The sequence below is a fragment of the Cygnus atratus genome, chromosome 2, assembly GCF_013377495.2.
Source record: "Cygnus atratus isolate AKBS03 ecotype Queensland, Australia chromosome 2, CAtr_DNAZoo_HiC_assembly, whole genome shotgun sequence".
Taxonomy (NCBI): domain Eukaryota; kingdom Metazoa; phylum Chordata; class Aves; order Anseriformes; family Anatidae; genus Cygnus; species Cygnus atratus.
In genome coordinates this window covers 34,623,462-34,643,023 of record NC_066363.1, presented here as the reverse complement: position 1 = coordinate 34,643,023, position 19,562 = coordinate 34,623,462, and the positions used below count along the sequence as shown (strand labels likewise).

At 48.0% G+C, this 19,562-nt stretch overlaps 1 protein-coding gene and 1 long non-coding RNA gene across 2 annotated transcripts in view; one reads left to right on the top strand and one right to left on the bottom strand.

Annotated features, from left to right (window-relative positions):
- The window catches only part of GSDME (gasdermin E), a 94,140-nt gene that overhangs the window by 49,022 nt on the left and 25,556 nt on the right, over window positions 1–19,562 (top strand). Inside the window, 5 exon segments of the mRNA XM_050709255.1 lie at window positions 5,051–5,239; window positions 7,242–7,369; window positions 7,486–7,666; window positions 9,119–9,192; window positions 10,137–10,353. Coding sequence (XP_050565212.1) covers window positions 5,051–5,239; window positions 7,242–7,369; window positions 7,486–7,666; window positions 9,119–9,192; window positions 10,137–10,353 — 789 coding nt within the window.
- On the bottom strand, window positions 4,300–16,981 carry LOC126913213 (uncharacterized). The gene is made up of 3 exons (XR_007707918.1): window positions 16,807–16,981; window positions 4,783–4,930; window positions 4,300–4,672 (listed from the first exon to the last, which is right to left on the bottom strand). It is a non-coding gene; the product is annotated as an uncharacterized LOC126913213 (long non-coding RNA).

Below are 19,562 nucleotides of genomic sequence, written 5' to 3'. Positions count from 1 at the left end.
AGGGCTGCGTTCAGCCCCTCCCTCCCCACCCCCCCCCCGCTGACCAATGCAGCAATAAGTGCAGGCAGAGGCTTTGCAGGGTGGAACAGGTGTAATTTATTCCTGGGGTAATTGTGGCTGCCACCCCCAGCCCGTCCCCAGGTGAGGCCCGGCCGCCTGCTCAGGCGGGGGGCCCGGCCTGCCGGCCCGCGTGGTCTCCGGCCCCCGGCTCCTCCTGCCTGACCCTATGCAGCCAGGACGTGTCCCCAATGTCGTCGTCCTGCTGGGACCGTGGCAGTCTGCGCCCGGCCTGCCCCGCGTGCCAGGAGAAGCTCCTGACAAGCTCTCCTCCCATGGAGGGGCTGCGCTCCCTGCGCCGGGGCGAGACGCTGCGGGAGCGGTAGATGGAGGGGCTCCTCTGGCGCTGCTGCTGCTGCTGCTGCTGCTGCCGCCGCCCCAGCCGTGCGTTGCGCTGGAACCTCCTGCGTGGTCGTCGGGCTAGGCGCACGATGCCGACGATGTGCCTGCGGCACAGCGGGCAGGTGTCTCTTTCGGCAGCCCAGACGTGGACGCACTCCAGGCAGAAGGTGTGCCGGCAGGGGTCGATGCGAGCCGCGTTGGACAGCCGCTCCAAGCAGATGGGGCACGCTTCCTCCCCGGGGGCCTCCTCTGGCTGCTGCTGTGGCCGCCAGCTCATGGTGCCTCTGGCCGCCGCGATGTGGAGCTGGTTGTCCTGTGGGGGAGGCTGCTCTGGTGCCAGGCGCTTAGCAGCAGCCTGGGGTCTTCAGCACCTCCCTCGCCTCGCGGGTCGCCGGCAGGACCTCGATGCCTTGCGTGTCGCTGTCTGGATCTCGACGCCTCGCGTGACACCAGCAGGACTACTGCAGGTAGGAGCAGGAAGAAATCATTGTAGCAGCAAAGAGACATCAGCTTTCTAGGTTCAACCACTTGTCTAGAGTACTGTAGCAGTAACTGTTCTGTGTATGGATTGCAAACGTTGCCGTTAGAATGGCAAATCTGCTTGTGAGAGGTTACACGTGGCAAGACCGCGCTTAGGACAGGTGAGGCACATAGATGCCTATAGATTTGAGAACATTACCGAAGGACCTCGATGGCTCGCGCGCAACAAGAATGGCTTTGCGTGTGCCTCTAGCCACACCTCCGCCTCTCTGTCGCCTTCCAGCCTTAGGACCTCGAGCTTTCGAGCACCCCAGCCGGACTGGCCGCAGGCGCACCGCGCAGGGCATTTATAGCCAGCCACCTTTTGTGAGGCCATAGGGTGACATCAGCAGGGGCTCGGGGTGCCCCTGATGGCAGCACTGACTTGATGGGAGTCTCACGTATTTGAAGTGACACTTTATTCTTGATACCTTAGGGCCCACTCCTTGGCCCACTCTTGGGTTCGGTCTCTTCCGAGATGGCTTTTCTTAATTAGCCTGATACCACTCTCCTTACTTGGCTTCTGTCAGCATGGAGCAGCCATCTCATATCAGCATTTTCTTGCAACAGTCAGGTGACCTCTGTCAGTGCTGCCATCAGGGGCACCCCGAGACCCTGCTGATGTCACCCTGTGGCCTCACAAAAGGTGGCTGGCTATAAATGCCCTGCGCGGCGCGCCTGCGGCCAGTCCGGCTGGGGTGCTCGAAAGCTCGAGGTCCTAAGGCTGGAAGGCGACAGAGAGGCGGAGGTGTGGCTAGAGGCACACGCAAAGCCATTCTTGTTGCGCGCGAGCCATCGAGGTCCTTCGGTAATGTTCTCAAATCTATAGGCATCTATGTGCCTCACCTGTCCTAAGCGCGGTCTTGCCACGTGTAACCTCTCACAAGCAGATTTGCCATTCTAACGGCAACGTTTGCAATCCATACACAGAACAGTTACTGCTACAGTACTCTAGACAAGTGGTTGAACCTAGAAAGCTGATGTCTCTTTGCTGCTACAATGATTTCTTCCTGCTCCTACCTGCAGTAGTCCTGCTGGTGTCACGCGAGGCGTCGAGATCCAGACAGCGACACGCAAGGCATCGAGGTCCTGCTGGCGACCCGCGAGGCGAGGGAGGTGCTGAAGACCCCAGGCTGCTGCTAAGCGCCTGGCACCAGAGCAGCCTCCCCCACAGGACAACCAGCTCCACATCGCGGCGGCCAGAGGCACCATGAGCTGGCGGCCACAGCAGCAGCCAGAGGAGGCCCCCGGGGAGGAAGCGTGCCCCATCTGCTTGGAGCGGCTGTCCAACGCGGCTCGCATCGACCCCTGCCGGCACACCTTCTGCCTGGAGTGCGTCCACGTCTGGGCTGCCGAAAGAGACACCTGCCCGCTGTGCCGCAGGCACATCGTCGGCATCGTGCGCCTAGCCCGACGACCACGCAGGAGGTTCCAGCGCAACGCACGGCTGGGGCGGCGGCAGCAGCAGCAGCAGCAGCAGCGCCAGAGGAGCCCCTCCATCTACCGCTCCCGCAGCGTCTCGCCCCGGCGCAGGGAGCGCAGCCCCTCCATGGGAGGAGAGCTTGTCAGGAGCTTCTCCTGGCACGCGGGGCAGGCCGGGCGCAGACTGCCACGGTCCCAGCAGGACGACGACATTGGGGACACGTCCTGGCTGCATAGGGTCAGGCAGGAGGAGCCGGGGGCCGGAGACCACGCGGGCCGGCAGGCCGGGCCCCCCGCCTGAGCAGGCGGCCGGGCCTCACCTGGGGACGGGCTGGGGGTGGCAGCCACAATTACCCCAGGAATAAATTACACCTGTTCCACCCTGCAAAGCCTCTGCCTGCACTTATTGCTGCATTGGTCAGTGGGGGGGGGGGAGGAGGGAGGGGCTGAACGCAGCCCTCTCCCGCTGCCCGCGCCGCCAATTGGTTTGGGGATGTCTGCTCCTGATGGGGAGCGGCTGTGGGTGGCGGGTCCCCGAGTGAGACCTGGGGGTGAGAAGTCATTTGGGGGATGAGAAGTCGTCCTGGGAATGGGAAAGTGTTGGGGGCGGGAGCAGCCACAAAGGTTTAAATTACTCAGTTGTTGCATTGGCCTCGCGTGATAAGAAGACTCAGCTCTATCCACTAAATCCTGGCTGATGAAGGAACACGGTGCCCAAAGTAGAACTTAAATAATTTAGCTGAGTTTGTAAAAGATCTAAAGTGCTGAAGCAGTTAAACAATGACTGAGCATGTGCAAAACAGAAAGGAGAGAAGTAGAAGATGAAGAAGACTATGAGCCTTCATCAGAAAGCTCCCAAAGTGCGACCACCAGAGGTTACTGCGCCTGCGATAGTAGGAAGGACAATATGATACTTAGGTCTGAGAAAGCATTAGCCTAAGTCCTGTCCTTTCTTGTGAACTGCATGAACATGGATATCACCGTACCATAAGCAAGTACTCCTTGTCTTCCTTAGGTGTCCGTGTTGGGTGGAATTATCCCCCCCATACCCTGCGCTGTTAATAAAGAATACCTGCTTTCTAATTCTCCAAAACGAGTCTTGGACAGTTGCATTGCTTTTTGCGTTCCGCCATTGATAAGGACACAACAAGAAACCGAGGAACAACTGATCACCTGGGGAGGTGGAAGTTGGCCAGAGACGGTGAGAACGTGCATGAGAAGCCTAGGGTTGTTTAGAGAAAATCAGGAAGCCGTGCTGTGGAGGGGCTGCACTCCCTGTGCCTGGGCGAGGCGCTGTGGGGCCGGTAGCTGGCCGGCTCCTCTGCTGCTGCACAACAGCCCCAACAGTGCTACAGGCTGGGAGAGAAATGGCTGGAAAGCTGCCTGGCCGAGAAGGACCTGGGAGTGTTGGCTGACAGTCGGCTGAATATGAGCCAGCGGTGTGCTCAGGTGGCCAAGAAGGCCAACAGCATCCTGGCCTGTATAAGAAGCAGTGTGGCCGGCAGGTCTAGGGAAGTGATTGTGCCCCTGTACTCGGCTCTGGTGAGGCCGCACCTCGAGTACTGTGTTCAGTTTTGGGCCCCTCGCTACAAGAAGGACATGGAGGTGCTCGAGCGAGTCCAGAGAAGGGCAACGAAGCTGGTGAGGGGTCTGGAGAACAAGTCTTACGAGGGGCAGCTGAGGGAGCTGGGGTTGATCAGCCTGGAGAAGAGGAGGCTCAGGGGCGACCTTATCGCACTCTACAGGTACCTTAAAGGGGGCTGTAGCGAGGTGGGGGTTGGTCTATTCTCCCACGCGCCTGGTGACAGGACAAGGGGGAACGGGCTAAAGTTGCGCCAGGGGAGGTTTAGGCTGGATATCAGGAAGAACTTCTTTACTGAAAGGGTTGTTAGGCATTGGAATGGGCTGCCCAGGGAAGTGGTTGAGTCACCATCCCTGGAGGTCTTTAAAAGACGTTTAGATGTAGAGCTCAGTGATACGGTCTAGTGGAGGACTTGTTAGTGTTAGGTCAGAGGTTGGACTGGGTGATCTTGGAGGTCTCTTCCAACCTAGACGATTCTGTGATTCTGTGATTTTCTCCATGAAGTCCTTGCGTGCCGTAGTGAACATGGCTGCGTGAAGTCCTTTAGAGACCCTGAAAAGCCCACTGTTGTTCACTCATCTGGAGAACTTGAGGATGGACCTGTGGCTTGACTCAGAGAGAGGTGTCTGTCAATGCCATGACCAGAAGAAGCTCTGTGAGGGACACTCAAGAGTTTTTATCACTCTCAGAAAGTGCTTTCATGTGTCTACGTTACGAGTGGATTCTGTTGCTCCTGTTACGGTGCACCTCCTAAGTGGTAGAAAATACAACAAAACAAAACAACAAACCCATGTCTGCATCTCCTGTACGCAGCATTCAGGTTCACAGTGTCTGGGGGAAGTTTTCCGTTTTCGTGTTACCTGCTGGCTCTGTTAATTAAATCCGCAGAAGCTGGTGTCACATTTTGTAGCTGGCAGCTGCAGCACAGACCTGTGTTGGTGCACACCGCATCAGACATGACGGCTGCAGTAATAGCATACAGATAGCAACCACTGGTATTATCTCCATCTAGAAGAGATGAGGTAGGAAGAAATCACGTGTGAGAACACTGGATAATGTAAGCTAGCATCTCATTCAGCAATTGCTTGCGTATTTCATGATTTTTTTTACTTGTATTTCTAATTACAGAATTCTGTCTGCTGGATGAACAACAAGGAGGTTTTGAAAGAGAAAGCACAGAAGGCTCAACTTATCCCCATTCAGCACCGTCCAGAGATGCTTTGTTTCTGTATCAGCCAGATGCTGTTGATAATGGGGTGTGCTCTGGGGCTAGGAACCTCATTCCCAGGGATGCTTCTTTAAGTGTATTGAAACAAGGTATTACCGGAAATGCTTTATGTGATTACATTACAGAGAGTTAAGCAACAAGATAGAAGGAGATAATCTGGTATGATAGTACCTAAGAAATTGTTAGTTCATTTTCATAGCCCTTATCAGGAACTCCTGGGAGAATGCACTGAAAGACTAGAAAGATTTACTTCTGCAATGGGTACGTGCAGAGGACTGTTCCCTAGGAACACACTGAATCCCTTTGCCATTAATATGATCTTAAAATATAACAGAGCTGACATAAAAACCTAATATTCTGGGTAAGCTGTGTAAAATTAGTGATGATTTATGCCTTCATACAGAAAGGGTCACGGAATGTTCTCAGTAAAGCTCCTTAGTGAAAGGTTATTTTAAGTCTCAAAAACTACAGAGGCATACCCCACTCCTCTTCCACTTACCCTCATTATTTTCTGAGAAGCTTGAGAGAGATGTTTGGTAGCAGCTAAGGCTGATGAAATTAAAATATGATTTCAGTGGAAGTTTGCAAATCGGTATAATGGGCCAGGCGCAACTTGCTTTTGATAGGGATGCAGGAGGGGCAGGATTATCACAAGAGAAGTGAAAAAGGGGAAAACAAATCAAGGCCTCGGAACGCACTTCACTTTTCGTCAGTTCTGGGTAGAGTTCTTACAGCTGTTTCTGGTGATGAACATTACTTTTGTTCTCTCTAAATTTCGCCCCTTTTTCATGGCTGTTCAATAGACTAACTGTGACCACAACAGGTATCTGTTGTCCTGAAATAAGTTCTCTGATTACCTAGTGTAGACTTGTCTGAGAGGAATGACTATCTCTGTGTGTAGAATGAAAAAACAAAACAAAACTTTGTTTTGGTGAAAGAACAGTATGCCACTCTTTCAGTTTTTGTTTTAGCTTGACCTATCTTTGTGCCTTTTTTGCTTAAAAGACCTTTAATTAAAGGTTTGCTTTAATTAAAGGTTTCTTTTAATTAACGTGCACTTGCTTAGAGAAAAAAGCAAAGGATTTTTTTTCTCCTAAAGCAATTTAAAGTAGCTTTACTGTTCTGTTATTTGGGTAGACAGTCATACCATTGCATCAGATACCCCCCCCAAAAAATCTGCCTGTGGGTGAGCGTTTTTTTCATAAAGTAATTTGTAGATATAAAAGGCATCTTTAAAAGAGAACATGTCACTGAAGTGACATAAAGGGAAGTTTCTTTGCTCCTCTGAAAACAAGGTTAGGAAAGTTTGAATGCCCGTATTTTTTGGAACGTGGAAGAGCATGTTCCAGCCTTCCAGCTGACATCACTGACTTGAAGACTTACTTTCTTTTACATAAATGGCAATTTGATGTCATAAAATTCTCTGTTGTAGTATCGTAACCGAATTGTGGAAGAAGAAATGCAGGGATCTCTCATTTGCTTCTATTGTCTGTGCTGTAACGAATTCAGTGTTTGAATCGAGAAAATATTTTTGTCATGAAGTGTAATAGTTATTTTTAGGTTAGGGCTGAAGGGGTGTAATTCTTTGATCCATTTGATGAAAATACGAGGACCCTGACGATTTATCGTCCCAACAGGACCTTCTGATTGTGTGTGTACTCACACCATTGCCTCGGTGATTCGTATCAACCCTCAGATTTAAAAAGTCGGGTTATGAGCAGAACGCTTAATTCTGCCTTATGAACGAACATCCTCTGGAGATGAACATCCAAGCAACACACTTAGCATATGGTTAATCCGGTGAACATTAACATACCGACATCTAAATACTAAAAATACTGAACACTGGATATTGATCCTTAGCAGCAGTATTTTTTTATCTCAGTATCTTCAATGATGTTTCAGTGATTCATTAGGGAAGTGCATTCGGATGTGTTCCAGCCTTTCATTATGACTTGCGCTGATGGAAATCGGGATGTCAAGATGCAGTGATACAGCCGCTTACGAAATGCACAGCAAAAATGTTAACTGTTTTTATTGGCATTTGTGTAGCACTGCTTACTTGTGCTTTTTACTGCTTTCTTGGGAAAGATCTATCATGGTTGAAGGCTCAGTTCCAGCCCTTTGCGAAGCTCCCAGAAGAAAAGCAAAGAGCTTTATATAAAAGCCTGTGTGAACTCCTGCTCCGTGAAGAACTGCTAACTGCCCTGGCGGATGTGGTAAGATAAAGGAACTTTTGCTTGCTTCCTAAAAGTAATTTCTGAATAGAGCTAGCAGTAGCTTTTGCTCAAACTTCTCTGTTTTCAAGAAGTTTTACTTTTTCTTTTGCTTCCAGTTAGATGATATCTGCACAGGAGACAAGCCAGATCTGAAGGAGCTAAAGCCTGCACAACAGCAAGACCTGGTTGACTTCTTGCAGCTCTTAGGGTGCAGTAATGAGGTATTGTTGCAGAACTGTCAGCTTCAGGATGAGGAATTGGTCTCAGCTGCTCACCTCCTCATCAGTGCTGTCTCTGGTATGCTGTGAATGAAGAGAAAAGCCTTTTATGATGATTTTTTCCCCTTTTAAATGCTCCCTCAGTGTGAAACATTTATGGCTCTTTTTGATGAGCAGTTGGTGAGTTTACTGAATGTAATGCGTTCTGCTCCTTTTTCTGCGATGTGTATACTCTGCTAGCCATTCCTGGCTAGGAATTAAAGTCAGCCCTTGATCTCTGACAGATTTTGCTTGAAAATACACTTTCCCCCAAGATAGCTCTACTTCAGTTTCTGCTGAATGTGGCCATTTCCAGTTTGACAAGCTAATTTCCTTTCTTGATGCATGCCAGAGTTGTTCTTGCCTAAATGGTGAGAATTACAAATTGGGTGTTGTCTTCTCTGGAGCAGCATACATTGTCGAGGTCCAAACTATATTTAGCAAAAAGGAATTTAATGTAGAGACACTGCAATTAGAGGGTTGGTTTGCTGCTACTGAAAAAGGAGATGAAACACAAATGTCAAACAAATGCCATCCTCACAATCGAGGTGGCCCCACAGTGTTAATTAAAAGTCACCTGCAAAATCCAAGATAGACTCTTTCCTGGCTTTTTCTCCTCTTTCTCATACACAAAGTTTCCTGACGTTAAGATAACGAAGGGAAGGCAGGTGTGGTATTAGTGAGACGTGGCACCGTGCAGCAAATGTCACTGTGCATCCACGTGTGAGCAGTACCCAGGTAGGGAAGCTTAACTCATTTGCAGACACACAAAAGAAGGGGAAAACAGAGGCCCACCGATGTGATAATACTTGTCAGATGCTATTAACAGCAGGGCGCAGTTAATTGAGTGTGTTGCGTTATCACCTGGCTTTAGCCATGATGGCTACTGCTGACGTCCACGCGGAACTGTAGCTGGATGGAGAATCAAAAGCTGTTTTCTGCCTGTTGCTTCTATTAGAAATTACAGCCTTTGAGTTACAGAGTTTAAGGGCACCGCAGGGATCATTTTGTCCATCTCCCTGCCCCACGGCAGAGCCAGGCCTAAATCATTCAGCCAGCCTGCGGGCTCGGGCTGAAACAGTGGGGAGGTGCCTGGGGAGGAGAAGAGAACGATGGGGAGGAGATCCCCTTTCCTACCAGCTGCCTTTCTGTCAAGGGCGGGGACAGTCAGCTTGGGGTTTGCTTGTACCCATTGCCCGTTCCACTTTATTCTGCAGTCTGGGAAGCAGGCAAAGGGCTGGATCAGCCCCTTGCAAGTGCCCAGCAGAGCACTTGTCACAGCTTCCCTCGCTGTAGAATCACTTTGGTCTCCAGCGTCCATTTCCACAAAGTGCTGTACCTGCGGGTGGCCTCAAAAATGCGGCTCGCCCGCCGCTGCTCATCAGGAGAGCCCCACAGCAGAGCTCACTGTTAAGGAAGTCCCGTCTCCAGCAGCCAGCCTTGTGCTGCATTCACTGGAAACAATCTTTCCCTGTTCATGTCTCCTTCACAGAGCTGTCTGATTACACTCTTGTCCTGCTGCGTGCCTGCTGTGATCTACAGGTTGTTCCGGCATTGTGTTGCTTGGTGAGTAATCAGAAAGTGGCGTGTGGGCACCAGCAGCAGTAACGACCGAGTTCTCTGCCTCCTTGTGTTTCTCATCCGATAAAGAAGGTGTCAGGCTCTGGGGCAGATCTCAGCTGTAGGCACTGCTTAGGCAAGGTCAGAGCCTGATGGTGGCAGACAATGTAGGGAATTGTTTGCAGGTGGGTACCTAGCCTCTGAAGTGCTTCTGCTTTTAGGAGATTGCGTGAGCAAAAGATAATTGTAATTGTAGCTTGAATTTTAATTTACTACCAGTCTCCCTAACCCATTCTGAAATCTCAGTAACAACAATCACCTGCCCTTGGGAAACAGAAATTCCCTTTGATACCAGCAGTGCTTGGGCCTTGGCAGATTTGGAGTGGCAAATCTCTGAGGCCATTCATTAAAACAGCTGAAGGAACGGGGCAGGGTTGGCATTTGCTCTGAATTTCCTACACTCAGTGACAAAAATTACAGTAAAAACCTTTAGATGCGTAGGGACAAGGTGAATGCTGCCGTTGGCTCAGAATGAGAGTGAGTTAAGTGTAATCTGCAGCGAGAGAAGTTGGACTGGGGAAAAAGCAGTGGGAGAGATGTTTCTCCTTAAAGGGTGCCGCAGAGCAGGTCTGAGGGCTGGGTGTGAAGGCGGTATCCGTGCTGGGTGTGAGAGAAGCAGCGCTCCCTCCTCCTCTTTCCAGCTGTCAGCGCAGTGGCCGTCATGACGGAGCATTCTCAAACATGGCTGTGGGGAGGTGAGCTTTGGTGCTGGACGAGTACCTTGTACTTGTCAAAGGTAATGGTAGAGGGAATCTTGCCCTTCTACCACTCCCTTGTAAGTTCTCCAGTGGTTTTGTAAGAAAGAACCGAGCTCCGTGATGCAAAGAACAGCGCTGCTTGAAAAGCCTTTCTAATGCCTCTGTTTCTGTCTCTTTCTCTCGTAAATACAGCCTAATATCGCTTCAGCTGACGGCACCTTGGCACTGAGCAGTCCTTTGGTGGCTACTCTGACTGACAGAGGAAGATTCGATGTCGTGCAAAGGCTTTTTGCTTCATCAAGCATTAATTTGGAAATGACAGAGTCTTCTGTAAAAGTTGTCACTGCGAGAGAACCTCGCTTCTTCCCGCACCTTCTTTATGTTGCACTGTACGGACTTCATAGTTTAGGTGGGACTGCATAGGAGCTTTGCTGAGCAGTCACTGTCCCAGCCTGTTCTTTCTTCTGTAGCTGTGCAATAGCCCTGAGGTGTGTGAGCTGGATAACTCAGTCATGTTACTAGAGGGCTCTTTTCAGAGGAGTGCTCTGAAGTATTTTCCATCCTTAGGAATGAGATGGCTGCATCTTTTTCTCACTTGACTGTTCATTTAGCTCAAAATAATACTAAGAAACGTTTAAAAAAAATGTCTAGATGGACTACTGCAACTGAGTGCTGAAGGCTGTCAAGCCATACAGCGCTGCCATACTGTTTAATAGCAGTGCTGTCTGCAACCTCAGGAGCTCCCCTAGAGTATTTTGGGGAGTTTTCAGTGTGTCTTAGTAGTGTGAACTGTTCTACTGGTGATAGCAGACCAGCGAATGCTTGCAGGTGTTATCACGGCGTCCCTTCTTCTTGCACAGACAGTTAAAAAATAGTTATCCTTGTATTTATTTCTCCATCCAGCTGCACCAGTGCTAAACAGGTAATAGGAGTAATGATCTGGAACCCTCTGTTTCTGGGCATGACATGATTCCGAATGTAGGCAAACAGATAGTTACTTATGCATAGATTTTAATTGGAGCTCAGAAAATAAGCTGAGTCTGTTCTCTGGTTTATAGACGCATGAGATTCAGAGTTTGATTTAAGCCAATTAGATGTTTCCACTGGTTTTCAGTGAGCTTTGGGACAGGCTGATAATGAGATACGTCAAGATAATGGCAAAATATTAAACCTATTATAAGCAGATCTACTTCATAGTTCTCCCTTGCTGCTGAAGTAAATTTCTGCCATGCTTTTTAAGTCTTCCTTAGCATCTGAGCTCAGCATTTCACTCACCAGATGTTTTCCTAAAATGGCAGAATGTAGAAGATAGCTGAGCAAAGGCAATAAAAATATGGAGCAAGCAGAAGTTGCAGAGCTGTGAACTTCCCTATTTACCTGTTGAGTACTCTTCTTGCCTTCATTAACGTTAACTGTGTTTTCTGTTAGTTCTTGTTTTTCTAATGACTTCAGGACTGTTTCAGCGCTTGTCTTCATGGGTAGCAATTAGTTTTATTCTTTTCCTAGTGATTGTGGAGTCTGACTTCGCAAAATACGTGGGGAAATTTGAAGATTTTGTTCAAGGAAGTATTGAAACTTCGTTTGGAAAGATCAGCCTGGGAGCTGGAGGGAGGGGCTATGTGGAAAGCCAGTCCTCCTTTGGAAACCTGAGGAAGCAGGAGATTGACTTGCAGCAGCTTATGAAAGACGTCAAGGACAGGTATGCTTCAAGTGTGGGCATTGCAATGGCCAAGAAAGATTTATTCTGGGATAAATGTGTGAACCAGACGTGCAAAATTAGTATGCATCTAGTGTCAAAAAAATAACATCAGTCAAGATTTAGAATCTTGTTTCTAAGAGTAGATGGAGTGCTACAGAAGAATATACTAGAATAATTTGTATTTAGAACAGTAAGCTTTCACTTGGTTTTCTGGAGTGTTACCTGCTAATCTTCCTGTAGCAAATGAGATTTACTTCAACGTATTTTGGGGTTATAATCCTGCATACAACTAAATACTTATAATTATTTTCTACACTCAGAAGTATATATAACTGTATATATAACTGTAAATAAGTTGCTTGTTAAAATACATTTATCTGGTGTAAGGACCTGAAAGATGCCACTGAATTGCTCGCGTGCTAGACTTGGAAACAGGCTGAGACGCTGACATCTGATGAAGAAGATATTCATATACACAGTCCCACGGGACTGTTAAGTGGGTGTGGCAATGACATAGTCCAGTTTAACGTGTGTGTGTGCCTTAATGCAAGGAGCTAGTTCTTGGCTCATGGAGTAGATGCTCAGAGCTCATTTAAAGCTTGTGACACAAATGGTGTAATTGATAGAGAGTGAGTCTGGCTTTTGTTGGGTCACCGAAAGCGATGAGGATAGCAGAATTTTAATTTTATTTATTTTTTTCTTCAGCATAACTCTGAGGCTTACTGGAAATTGTGGCAGTTCCTTACAAATAAAATTCTAGTTACTAATTCATAAATATTCTGCGATTTATGAGAGAACTTGTCCATGGGTGCTAGCTTCCGTCTCCTTCATGGAGCATGGTGTGGAACTCAGGAACTCAGCATGCAAGAATGTTGTTGCCTAGAAGTTAGTGATTTGGGATGCAAAGTGTTATGGTACTAAGAGGATGTTTACTGGTCGGTCCTTTTGGGATGAAGGTCAGTTAAGTGCTCTTGATTTCCTCTAATTACATACGTTGCTTGTGCTTGTTATAGAAATAATAAAGCAATAATTGCTCTAAACTAAATTGCAATTGAAAGTGTTCTTGTATTAGGCTGTTTAAGTTAAAGCTAGAGATAAATAACAGAAAGCACATGCAAAAATGTCAAAGCTGATACGTCTTCTGTACTGTCGTGTGAGTCTTCAAGGTTCAGAAAGCTGGAAGTGCTGAGTGGCAGCAAATTGGTTTCTTGTCAGTTCTCAGGTGAACCTTAAAAAGGACAACCCCGCTGATCTTTAATTAGATTCCAGATGCTGCATTGGCCCTCCTTTTCAGAAAAGGCATGACAGCTGAAGGATGTAGGATGAGATCCCTCCTGATTTGCAAAAGCAGTGCCATTTTGCATACAGAACACGCTTATTAACATCATATGCAAGAGAAAAATGAGTGGTCCCTTTAGGTTGATGAACTTCACGTATTTGATGATACCTTATTCTTGCTTTTTGTATTACTTCGCGCTTGCTAGTTCAGAGTACTGAAAAATACTGATTTTAGGGCAGAGTCCTATGCTTTAAACTAGTGGTTTGTCTAGTGGGTAGCATCCCTGCCCACGGCAGGGGGGTGGAATTCCATGATTTTTAGGATCCCTTCCAACCCGAGCCATTCTGTGGTTCCTGTTTTCAGTGGCTTGACCATTCTTGAAGTCTCACTGTGGTGCAGACGTTTTGTTATTTATTCTTTATAACAACTTCAGCATTTATGAGTATGATGAGACAAACGTTCATCACTTTTCTACCAAATAGGCCACGTGAGCAATACAAAGTCACAGTATGTTGGGAGACGGCATTGAGTAAAATCAATTGTGTGCCTGTGATTTAAAACCTCAGGAGGATGCTGAATAGAAAATAGAGAAGCTGTGTCACTTGCACTCTCACAAGTCTTTGGTATTCTTGAGGAAGTTGTTCTATAAAGTAATTGCCAGGTTATTCTGTGGGGAAAATTGTGAAGTGCCATCAATAAGCTGACTAGAGCAGATGCTTTGTTCTGGTATGACAGTAAAAAGTAGGTCAGAGAGGTTACATTTGAAACAGATTAACAACAGAAGTATGTGTCTGTGCTTGGTGTGCAGTGCCTGAGCGAGGGCTGGTAGATTTTACTCTGGCACTGTTTTAGAGGTCTTTATTTGAGAAGGGACAAAGCTGGGTAAAGGCTGATGCCATGCAACAAGCAGCATTTGGCTGGAAGACATCAGCGTACTGCTCCACGTTATAAACAAAGTGGAGAAGACTGAACAAGCAGAGGATTTCTGGAAAAGCAGTTGAGCGATGTTTTGAAGGCAGGCATGTGGATGTTGGGGAAGAAGTTGTGTTCAGAGGCTTTTGAGAGCCTCGCCCAGCTGCCCATGTCCGGTGTGTTGAGCTGGCGTTGCCCTGTGCAGGACAGAAAAGGTTCTTCACTCACATGGGTAGCTTGGACTGGGAGGGTTTGAGCAGGCAGGCAACAGAGCAAAATTTTGTTTTTCTCCTTCTGCACATTCTACAAGAGGATCTTCTAAAGCAGTAGCAATGCACAACACAAGGATCTTCTAATGCAGAAATGATGCATTTCATGTTGTGGCTCTAGAGATTCAGTGTGTGGCTGACAGATCCCAGTGCAGACCACACTCAACACCTTGTATTTCTCTGATACTACATTCTCCCTGCTGATTTCCCAGTTAGTCATGAAATAACTGTGTGCTGCAAGTTTTGGCTGTGCAGTATACCTGAAGAGCATTTTCATGAAGACTGAATGCTCAAGGCATGTGTTCAATTCTAAATGTGTCCCATTTGCAGCCAGTTTTGATATCAGCCTTTGAAACCTTTAGGTTAATTGCTGCATGGCCCCAAAACTGTCTGTTAATGCCCAGAGCAGGTTCTGTCTCTTCTAATTAATGTGAAGCATCTTAAAACTAGCTTATGCTGGCTTGTGTCTATCTTGAAAAGATGGAAATTTCCTTGGTGCAGGTGCCCCTTATTTGGTGCACACCAAACCACCAGTAACATCCTTAAACTGACTGGCAAGTTTCACTATTTTCGTCTCCTCCCTCTCCAGAGAACATTTCCATGGTAATGTGTTTCAGTGCCACTTCCTGGCTTGATTTCTCAAAATCTGCTTTAGCAGACACTTGCATTGGAAATGAATGACACGTTGCCACTCCACGGGTAAGCACGTGATTGCTGATGAAATGTGCTGTTACTAGCCACTGGAGGAGATTATGACTGGAGCTAGTGATTCTGCAACTTGGTGGTGATCCTAGAAAGAGGACTTGTAGGTGCTTTTTCTCACGATGAGGCTCTAAGCATGGGTTTATTTTTTTTTCTATTAGCCCATAAAAAAAATAAATTATCACATATGCAGCTACTTACTTAGTAACATTCAGGTTATTTGCTCTGTGAGCAGGTGCAGCCTAAGAAGAGAAATCTATTTATCATTGATTCACTGAGGGTGTCACTTAGGAGAATCAGAAAGGGATGACAGACTAATATCTGCTAAAATTAACTGGAAGTTTTGGATGATGTATGTAGTTAACAGAATGGAAGACATGGGTACTACTTACCCAATACACATTAACTGTTACCTCTCGCTCAGGCCTGTTCATTTAAGGGCATCCAGCGTTCAACTTTTCTTCTAAAGGCCAGGCTTTACTCCATTAAGATCTGGTGCTTCAACATTTGTGACCATCCCCCACAGTCCCAAATGCTCTCTCTTTGACCTAGAAGTGAAGAACCTGGCTTGTGGCATGGTTCACTTGAAAAATATTTCCTTGATGCTCAGTAAATATCTTGAAGAATTACTCCTTATGTTTCCATGGACTCATCAATTTCTCCCTGGACCAGTCCTATCATAAGCACTGAAGTTTTATTATTCTGGTGTTGCTTTGCTTTCAAAGAGGTGAGCTATATTCACTGAGCTCACTGTATTACACTACACTTCATAAACCCGTCTACCACACTCCATTGACTGCATTCCTCATCTTCCAGTGCTGTTCAAGGCTTGAACCAGACTGAGAACCAGAAAACTTGTCTTGGGAACTCCCATTTGGACTGGGGCTTGGACTGGACTCCAGCCATGCCAACAGCACTGACCCCACCGTTGCAAATCTGCAGCCGCACACACGGCAGGGGCATTGCCTCCAGCAGATTTCATACACAAGGTGTTGATCCTCTGACCGTCAGCAGTCCCAGTCAGGTTTGAGAGGATGTCTCAGGAATTTTGTATGTAATTATGTCATAAAATGCCATCATCTGGCAGTTCTCAGGGAAGAGCTGCCTGTGCTACATGACTGGAAGTAACCTAGCAAAATGAACCGTCCCCTCCCCTGGCTGAGCTGACAGGAAAATCCAAGCCCTCCACCTAAGCCCCCCTCAGGGCCATGCCACCACACGGGGGTCCCTGCCGCACACACACCCACCCCCGGCACCAGGGCTCAGCGGGCAGCGCCCGCCATGACCGGCAGCCCAGACCCCAGTGCAGCTGCCCTTCAACCCCTGAGGAAGGTGAGGGGCACGGGCAGCCAGGAGGAAGGCGATGGAGCCAGGGAGTCCCTGGAAGCCGCCCTGGGGCTACGCTAGCGGACAGCAACAGCGCCCCTCACCCCGCCGGGCCCAACCTCCATATGCTGGGCGGCGGCCGCTGAGCCACAAAATGGCGGCGGCGCTCGGTCCCGCCTCACCCCGCGTCCCGGGGCGCCGGCACCCGGGCGGGGCTTTGCTCCTCGCCTCGCCTCGCCCCGCCGCGGTGCTGCCCGTCCTCGCCAGCTCTCGGCGCTGGCCAGGAGCCCCCTGCTCCCGGTGCTGCCCCGGGCTCCTCTCGGGGCATCGCCCCCTGCGCCTCGCATCGCATCGGGGCGCGGCGCATCCCCGGGGCGCGGCGGCGGGGATCAGCGGGGCAGCCGTGAGTACCGGGGCGGGCCCGGGTAGGCGGAGGGGCCGGCAGTGCCCCTGCTGAGCCCCCTTTTCCTCGCTGAGGGGCTGAGGGAGTGGGGCCACAGTGGGGTCCAGAGCCCGCATCCGAGCCCTGCTGCCCCGTGTGCGCGGGCCGTCCCTGTCAGGTACCGCTGCGGCGGCCTCGGGGAAAAGCCAGGGTCTGGTTTCCCTTCCGTGCCTGCCCGTATGCCACCCGGCTGTTTTAAGGAAGGAAAAAAACCCAGAACCCAAACCGCAAACCGTAGAGGTTGAATCACTGCAAATCACGCGCGGTGCAGGAGCGTCGGAGGGGAAGCGCAGCACTTGGGTGCCCGCTGCAGCTGCCTCAGTGCCGGGCTTGGTGAGGGCGGCACATGGCTGCGCGCCCACACGAAGCGCCTCATCCCTCAGGGCCGGCATCACCGTCTGCCCCGATCCCCAGGTGCGCAGCTGTGAGGTGCTGCGAGGCGAGCATCCCCAAAATGGGACCTGGTGGGATGGTGGCAGCCGGCCTCGGGGTGAGGGCACCATGACCCTTGTGTCAGGGCAAGTTAAACCCGGGGGGGTTCGTGTGGCACCAAGTCATCTGAGGCACGTGCTGGAAGATCCTCAAGGCTCAGAAGAGAGAGCTTGTGAGCTTTTGTGGGTTTTTGTTTAAATATAACTTATCTAGAAAGCAGGCAAAAATAACTTTAAGGTTTCGTAATAAAATACATGTACTGCTTGCCATCTCTTACTGACTTCAGGAGCCTTTCAGGACAAGCTCTGACTTGGTTAGAATTCAGAGGGTGACACATGGTAAAGTTAAAGTCTGGCAGCTCTTCTGACTGCATGCCTGCTGCTTGGTCCTCTTCGGACTGCAAGAGTTGTCCTTAGCATGCCTTTACGACAAAATGTGACCTATTTGGTAGTCCAGTTGTCACTCGTTTCCCAAGTTGCCTGTGCACTGTGGTGTTCTGGGTAACCTTACACTGAATGGAAAAAAGGTGTTGGTTTGGGGGGTTTTATTGGTATGTTTTGTAAAGTGCATGTGTATACAGAATGTCAGAAATATTGGGCAGCTGTTCATAACTTGCTCTTCTGTGTTGACAAAGGTAAAATCTGATTATTCATTAAATGTTTTTTTCAGATCTAATGATCTACTATATTGAGTTACGGAGCTGTGGTAAATGAAAGAAGCAGGGTAAGGTTTGTTTCTTTAAATAATCAGTAAAGTTGCTGTAAATATCTTTACATGATCTCATCCTGTTCATTGAATAATCTGCCCATAGCCCAGGTTCAGGCTAATTCAAAATTTTTCGGTAGGCGAGAAAGCTACTCCTCCATCCTTTTCTGCTTTCACACCTAGCTATCAATCTGCAAGAGTGAATTCACTCTGACAAGCTTTTCCTACCAGCTTTGATACCTTCCTTTTTAATTCTGCCAAACCAAGCATGGTTCTGACAAAGCTTTTCAGAGCAAGAAACAGCAAAAGGAGAGTTTTCTTAATGCTGTGTCTGTAACCACTCTGTGATCACTTGGTCAGGATGCCCTCGATCGTGGTAGTTGTATTAACTCTCAGTAGTCTGTCATTTTGTGAATGAGTGAAACAAGATACTCGGGTGCATTTTAGAGTGAATGTTAAAGGCACTATACCCAAAGAAATATAATTTGGATAGAATATTATTACTTTGCAGGTACTGCTGCACCAGCAAATAGACTCATTGCAAAGACATTCCCAATGCAGCAAAGTGTAGGAGACGTTGATATTGTCATCCTGATGCTAAAGACAGTACCAGCTATCCTACCTGGTGAGCCTCTGCAGTTTTCATAAGCACTCTGTGGTCTTTCTCAGATGTCCTTTTTGTCCACCAAAAGCCTGGTAACTGCGAGCGAAGTCAAACCACCATGAATCAGAAAGGAGCTTTATAGAATGGTGTCATTGGTTGTTCTCGTGAGATTTAGTGAGTGTGTAACAGAAAGACAAATCACGAGAACTGTGGTGTGTTTTTTTCCTTCTCCAATATCTCTTCTCATAAGCTCCTTAGGATCGGTGGGCCTTTTTCATTTAAGACAGTATGCCCACGTGAGTCCATTGTGTCGAAATGGGATCAGAATGAATGAGCAATCAATCACTTAAAGCACAGAAATGCTTGAAGAAAGGGAACAGTGGCTAATGCAGGGCAAATTGCCATGATGGTCCCCTCCATTACAGATCAGTCATCTGGTTAGTTGTGAAATATAAAGTCATCTAAAAGAAGTCCCCAAACCCTCCACCCTCACTGTTTTCTTTTTCTTTTTTTTCTTTTTTCTCTGCTGCAGTAGAGCTACATTGCTTAGTAAAACCACATTACACTGAGATTAAAACGGGGGAAACTTATGGAGAATAAACTTAAGAATGCAAAAATCAAACTCAGTTTAGAGCCTAGGAAAAGGTAAGGGAAAAAGAAAGTCAGTGGAAATACTCCCAGTATGTATAGCTGGGACTGTGCTGCGAGTTTGTTGTAGCCTCAGTTTATTATGAAAGCCTCAGAAGACTTGAGTAAAATGTTAGGAGACTTTGACATTGTTCAGATCCTTTCCCTCGAAATGTTGTTGGGAAATGCCCTTTACTTGTTTACGTGGAGAACTAAGAGTGGGCAATGGGGGTTTCATAGGAACCTCAACATGAATTGGTAAATACTGTATGAAATATTATCTGAAATGGGATTTGGGGAAAGCTAAGCTTCTATGTGCAGAGAAGGGTTTTCTTCTCTCCTCCAACTGATACTAAAACATGAAGCCTGAATTCCAGCCACTAGTATCTTTACTTGGTTTTCCATTTTCCCTCAATTGTGAGTGCTCTCTGCAATATGTTTTTGTTTGGTTGTTTGAAGTTCGTCTTAGCTAATTCTGGCCTTTGTTTGTAATGGACAAACCTAACTAATCTCTTTGAAGCAGGACAGGTGATTAATTAATGGAAAACATGTGGGTCACCTATTTTAAAGAAAAGAAATGGGCAGCTAGGACATCCTAGGCTCATAGTTGAACTTCACAGT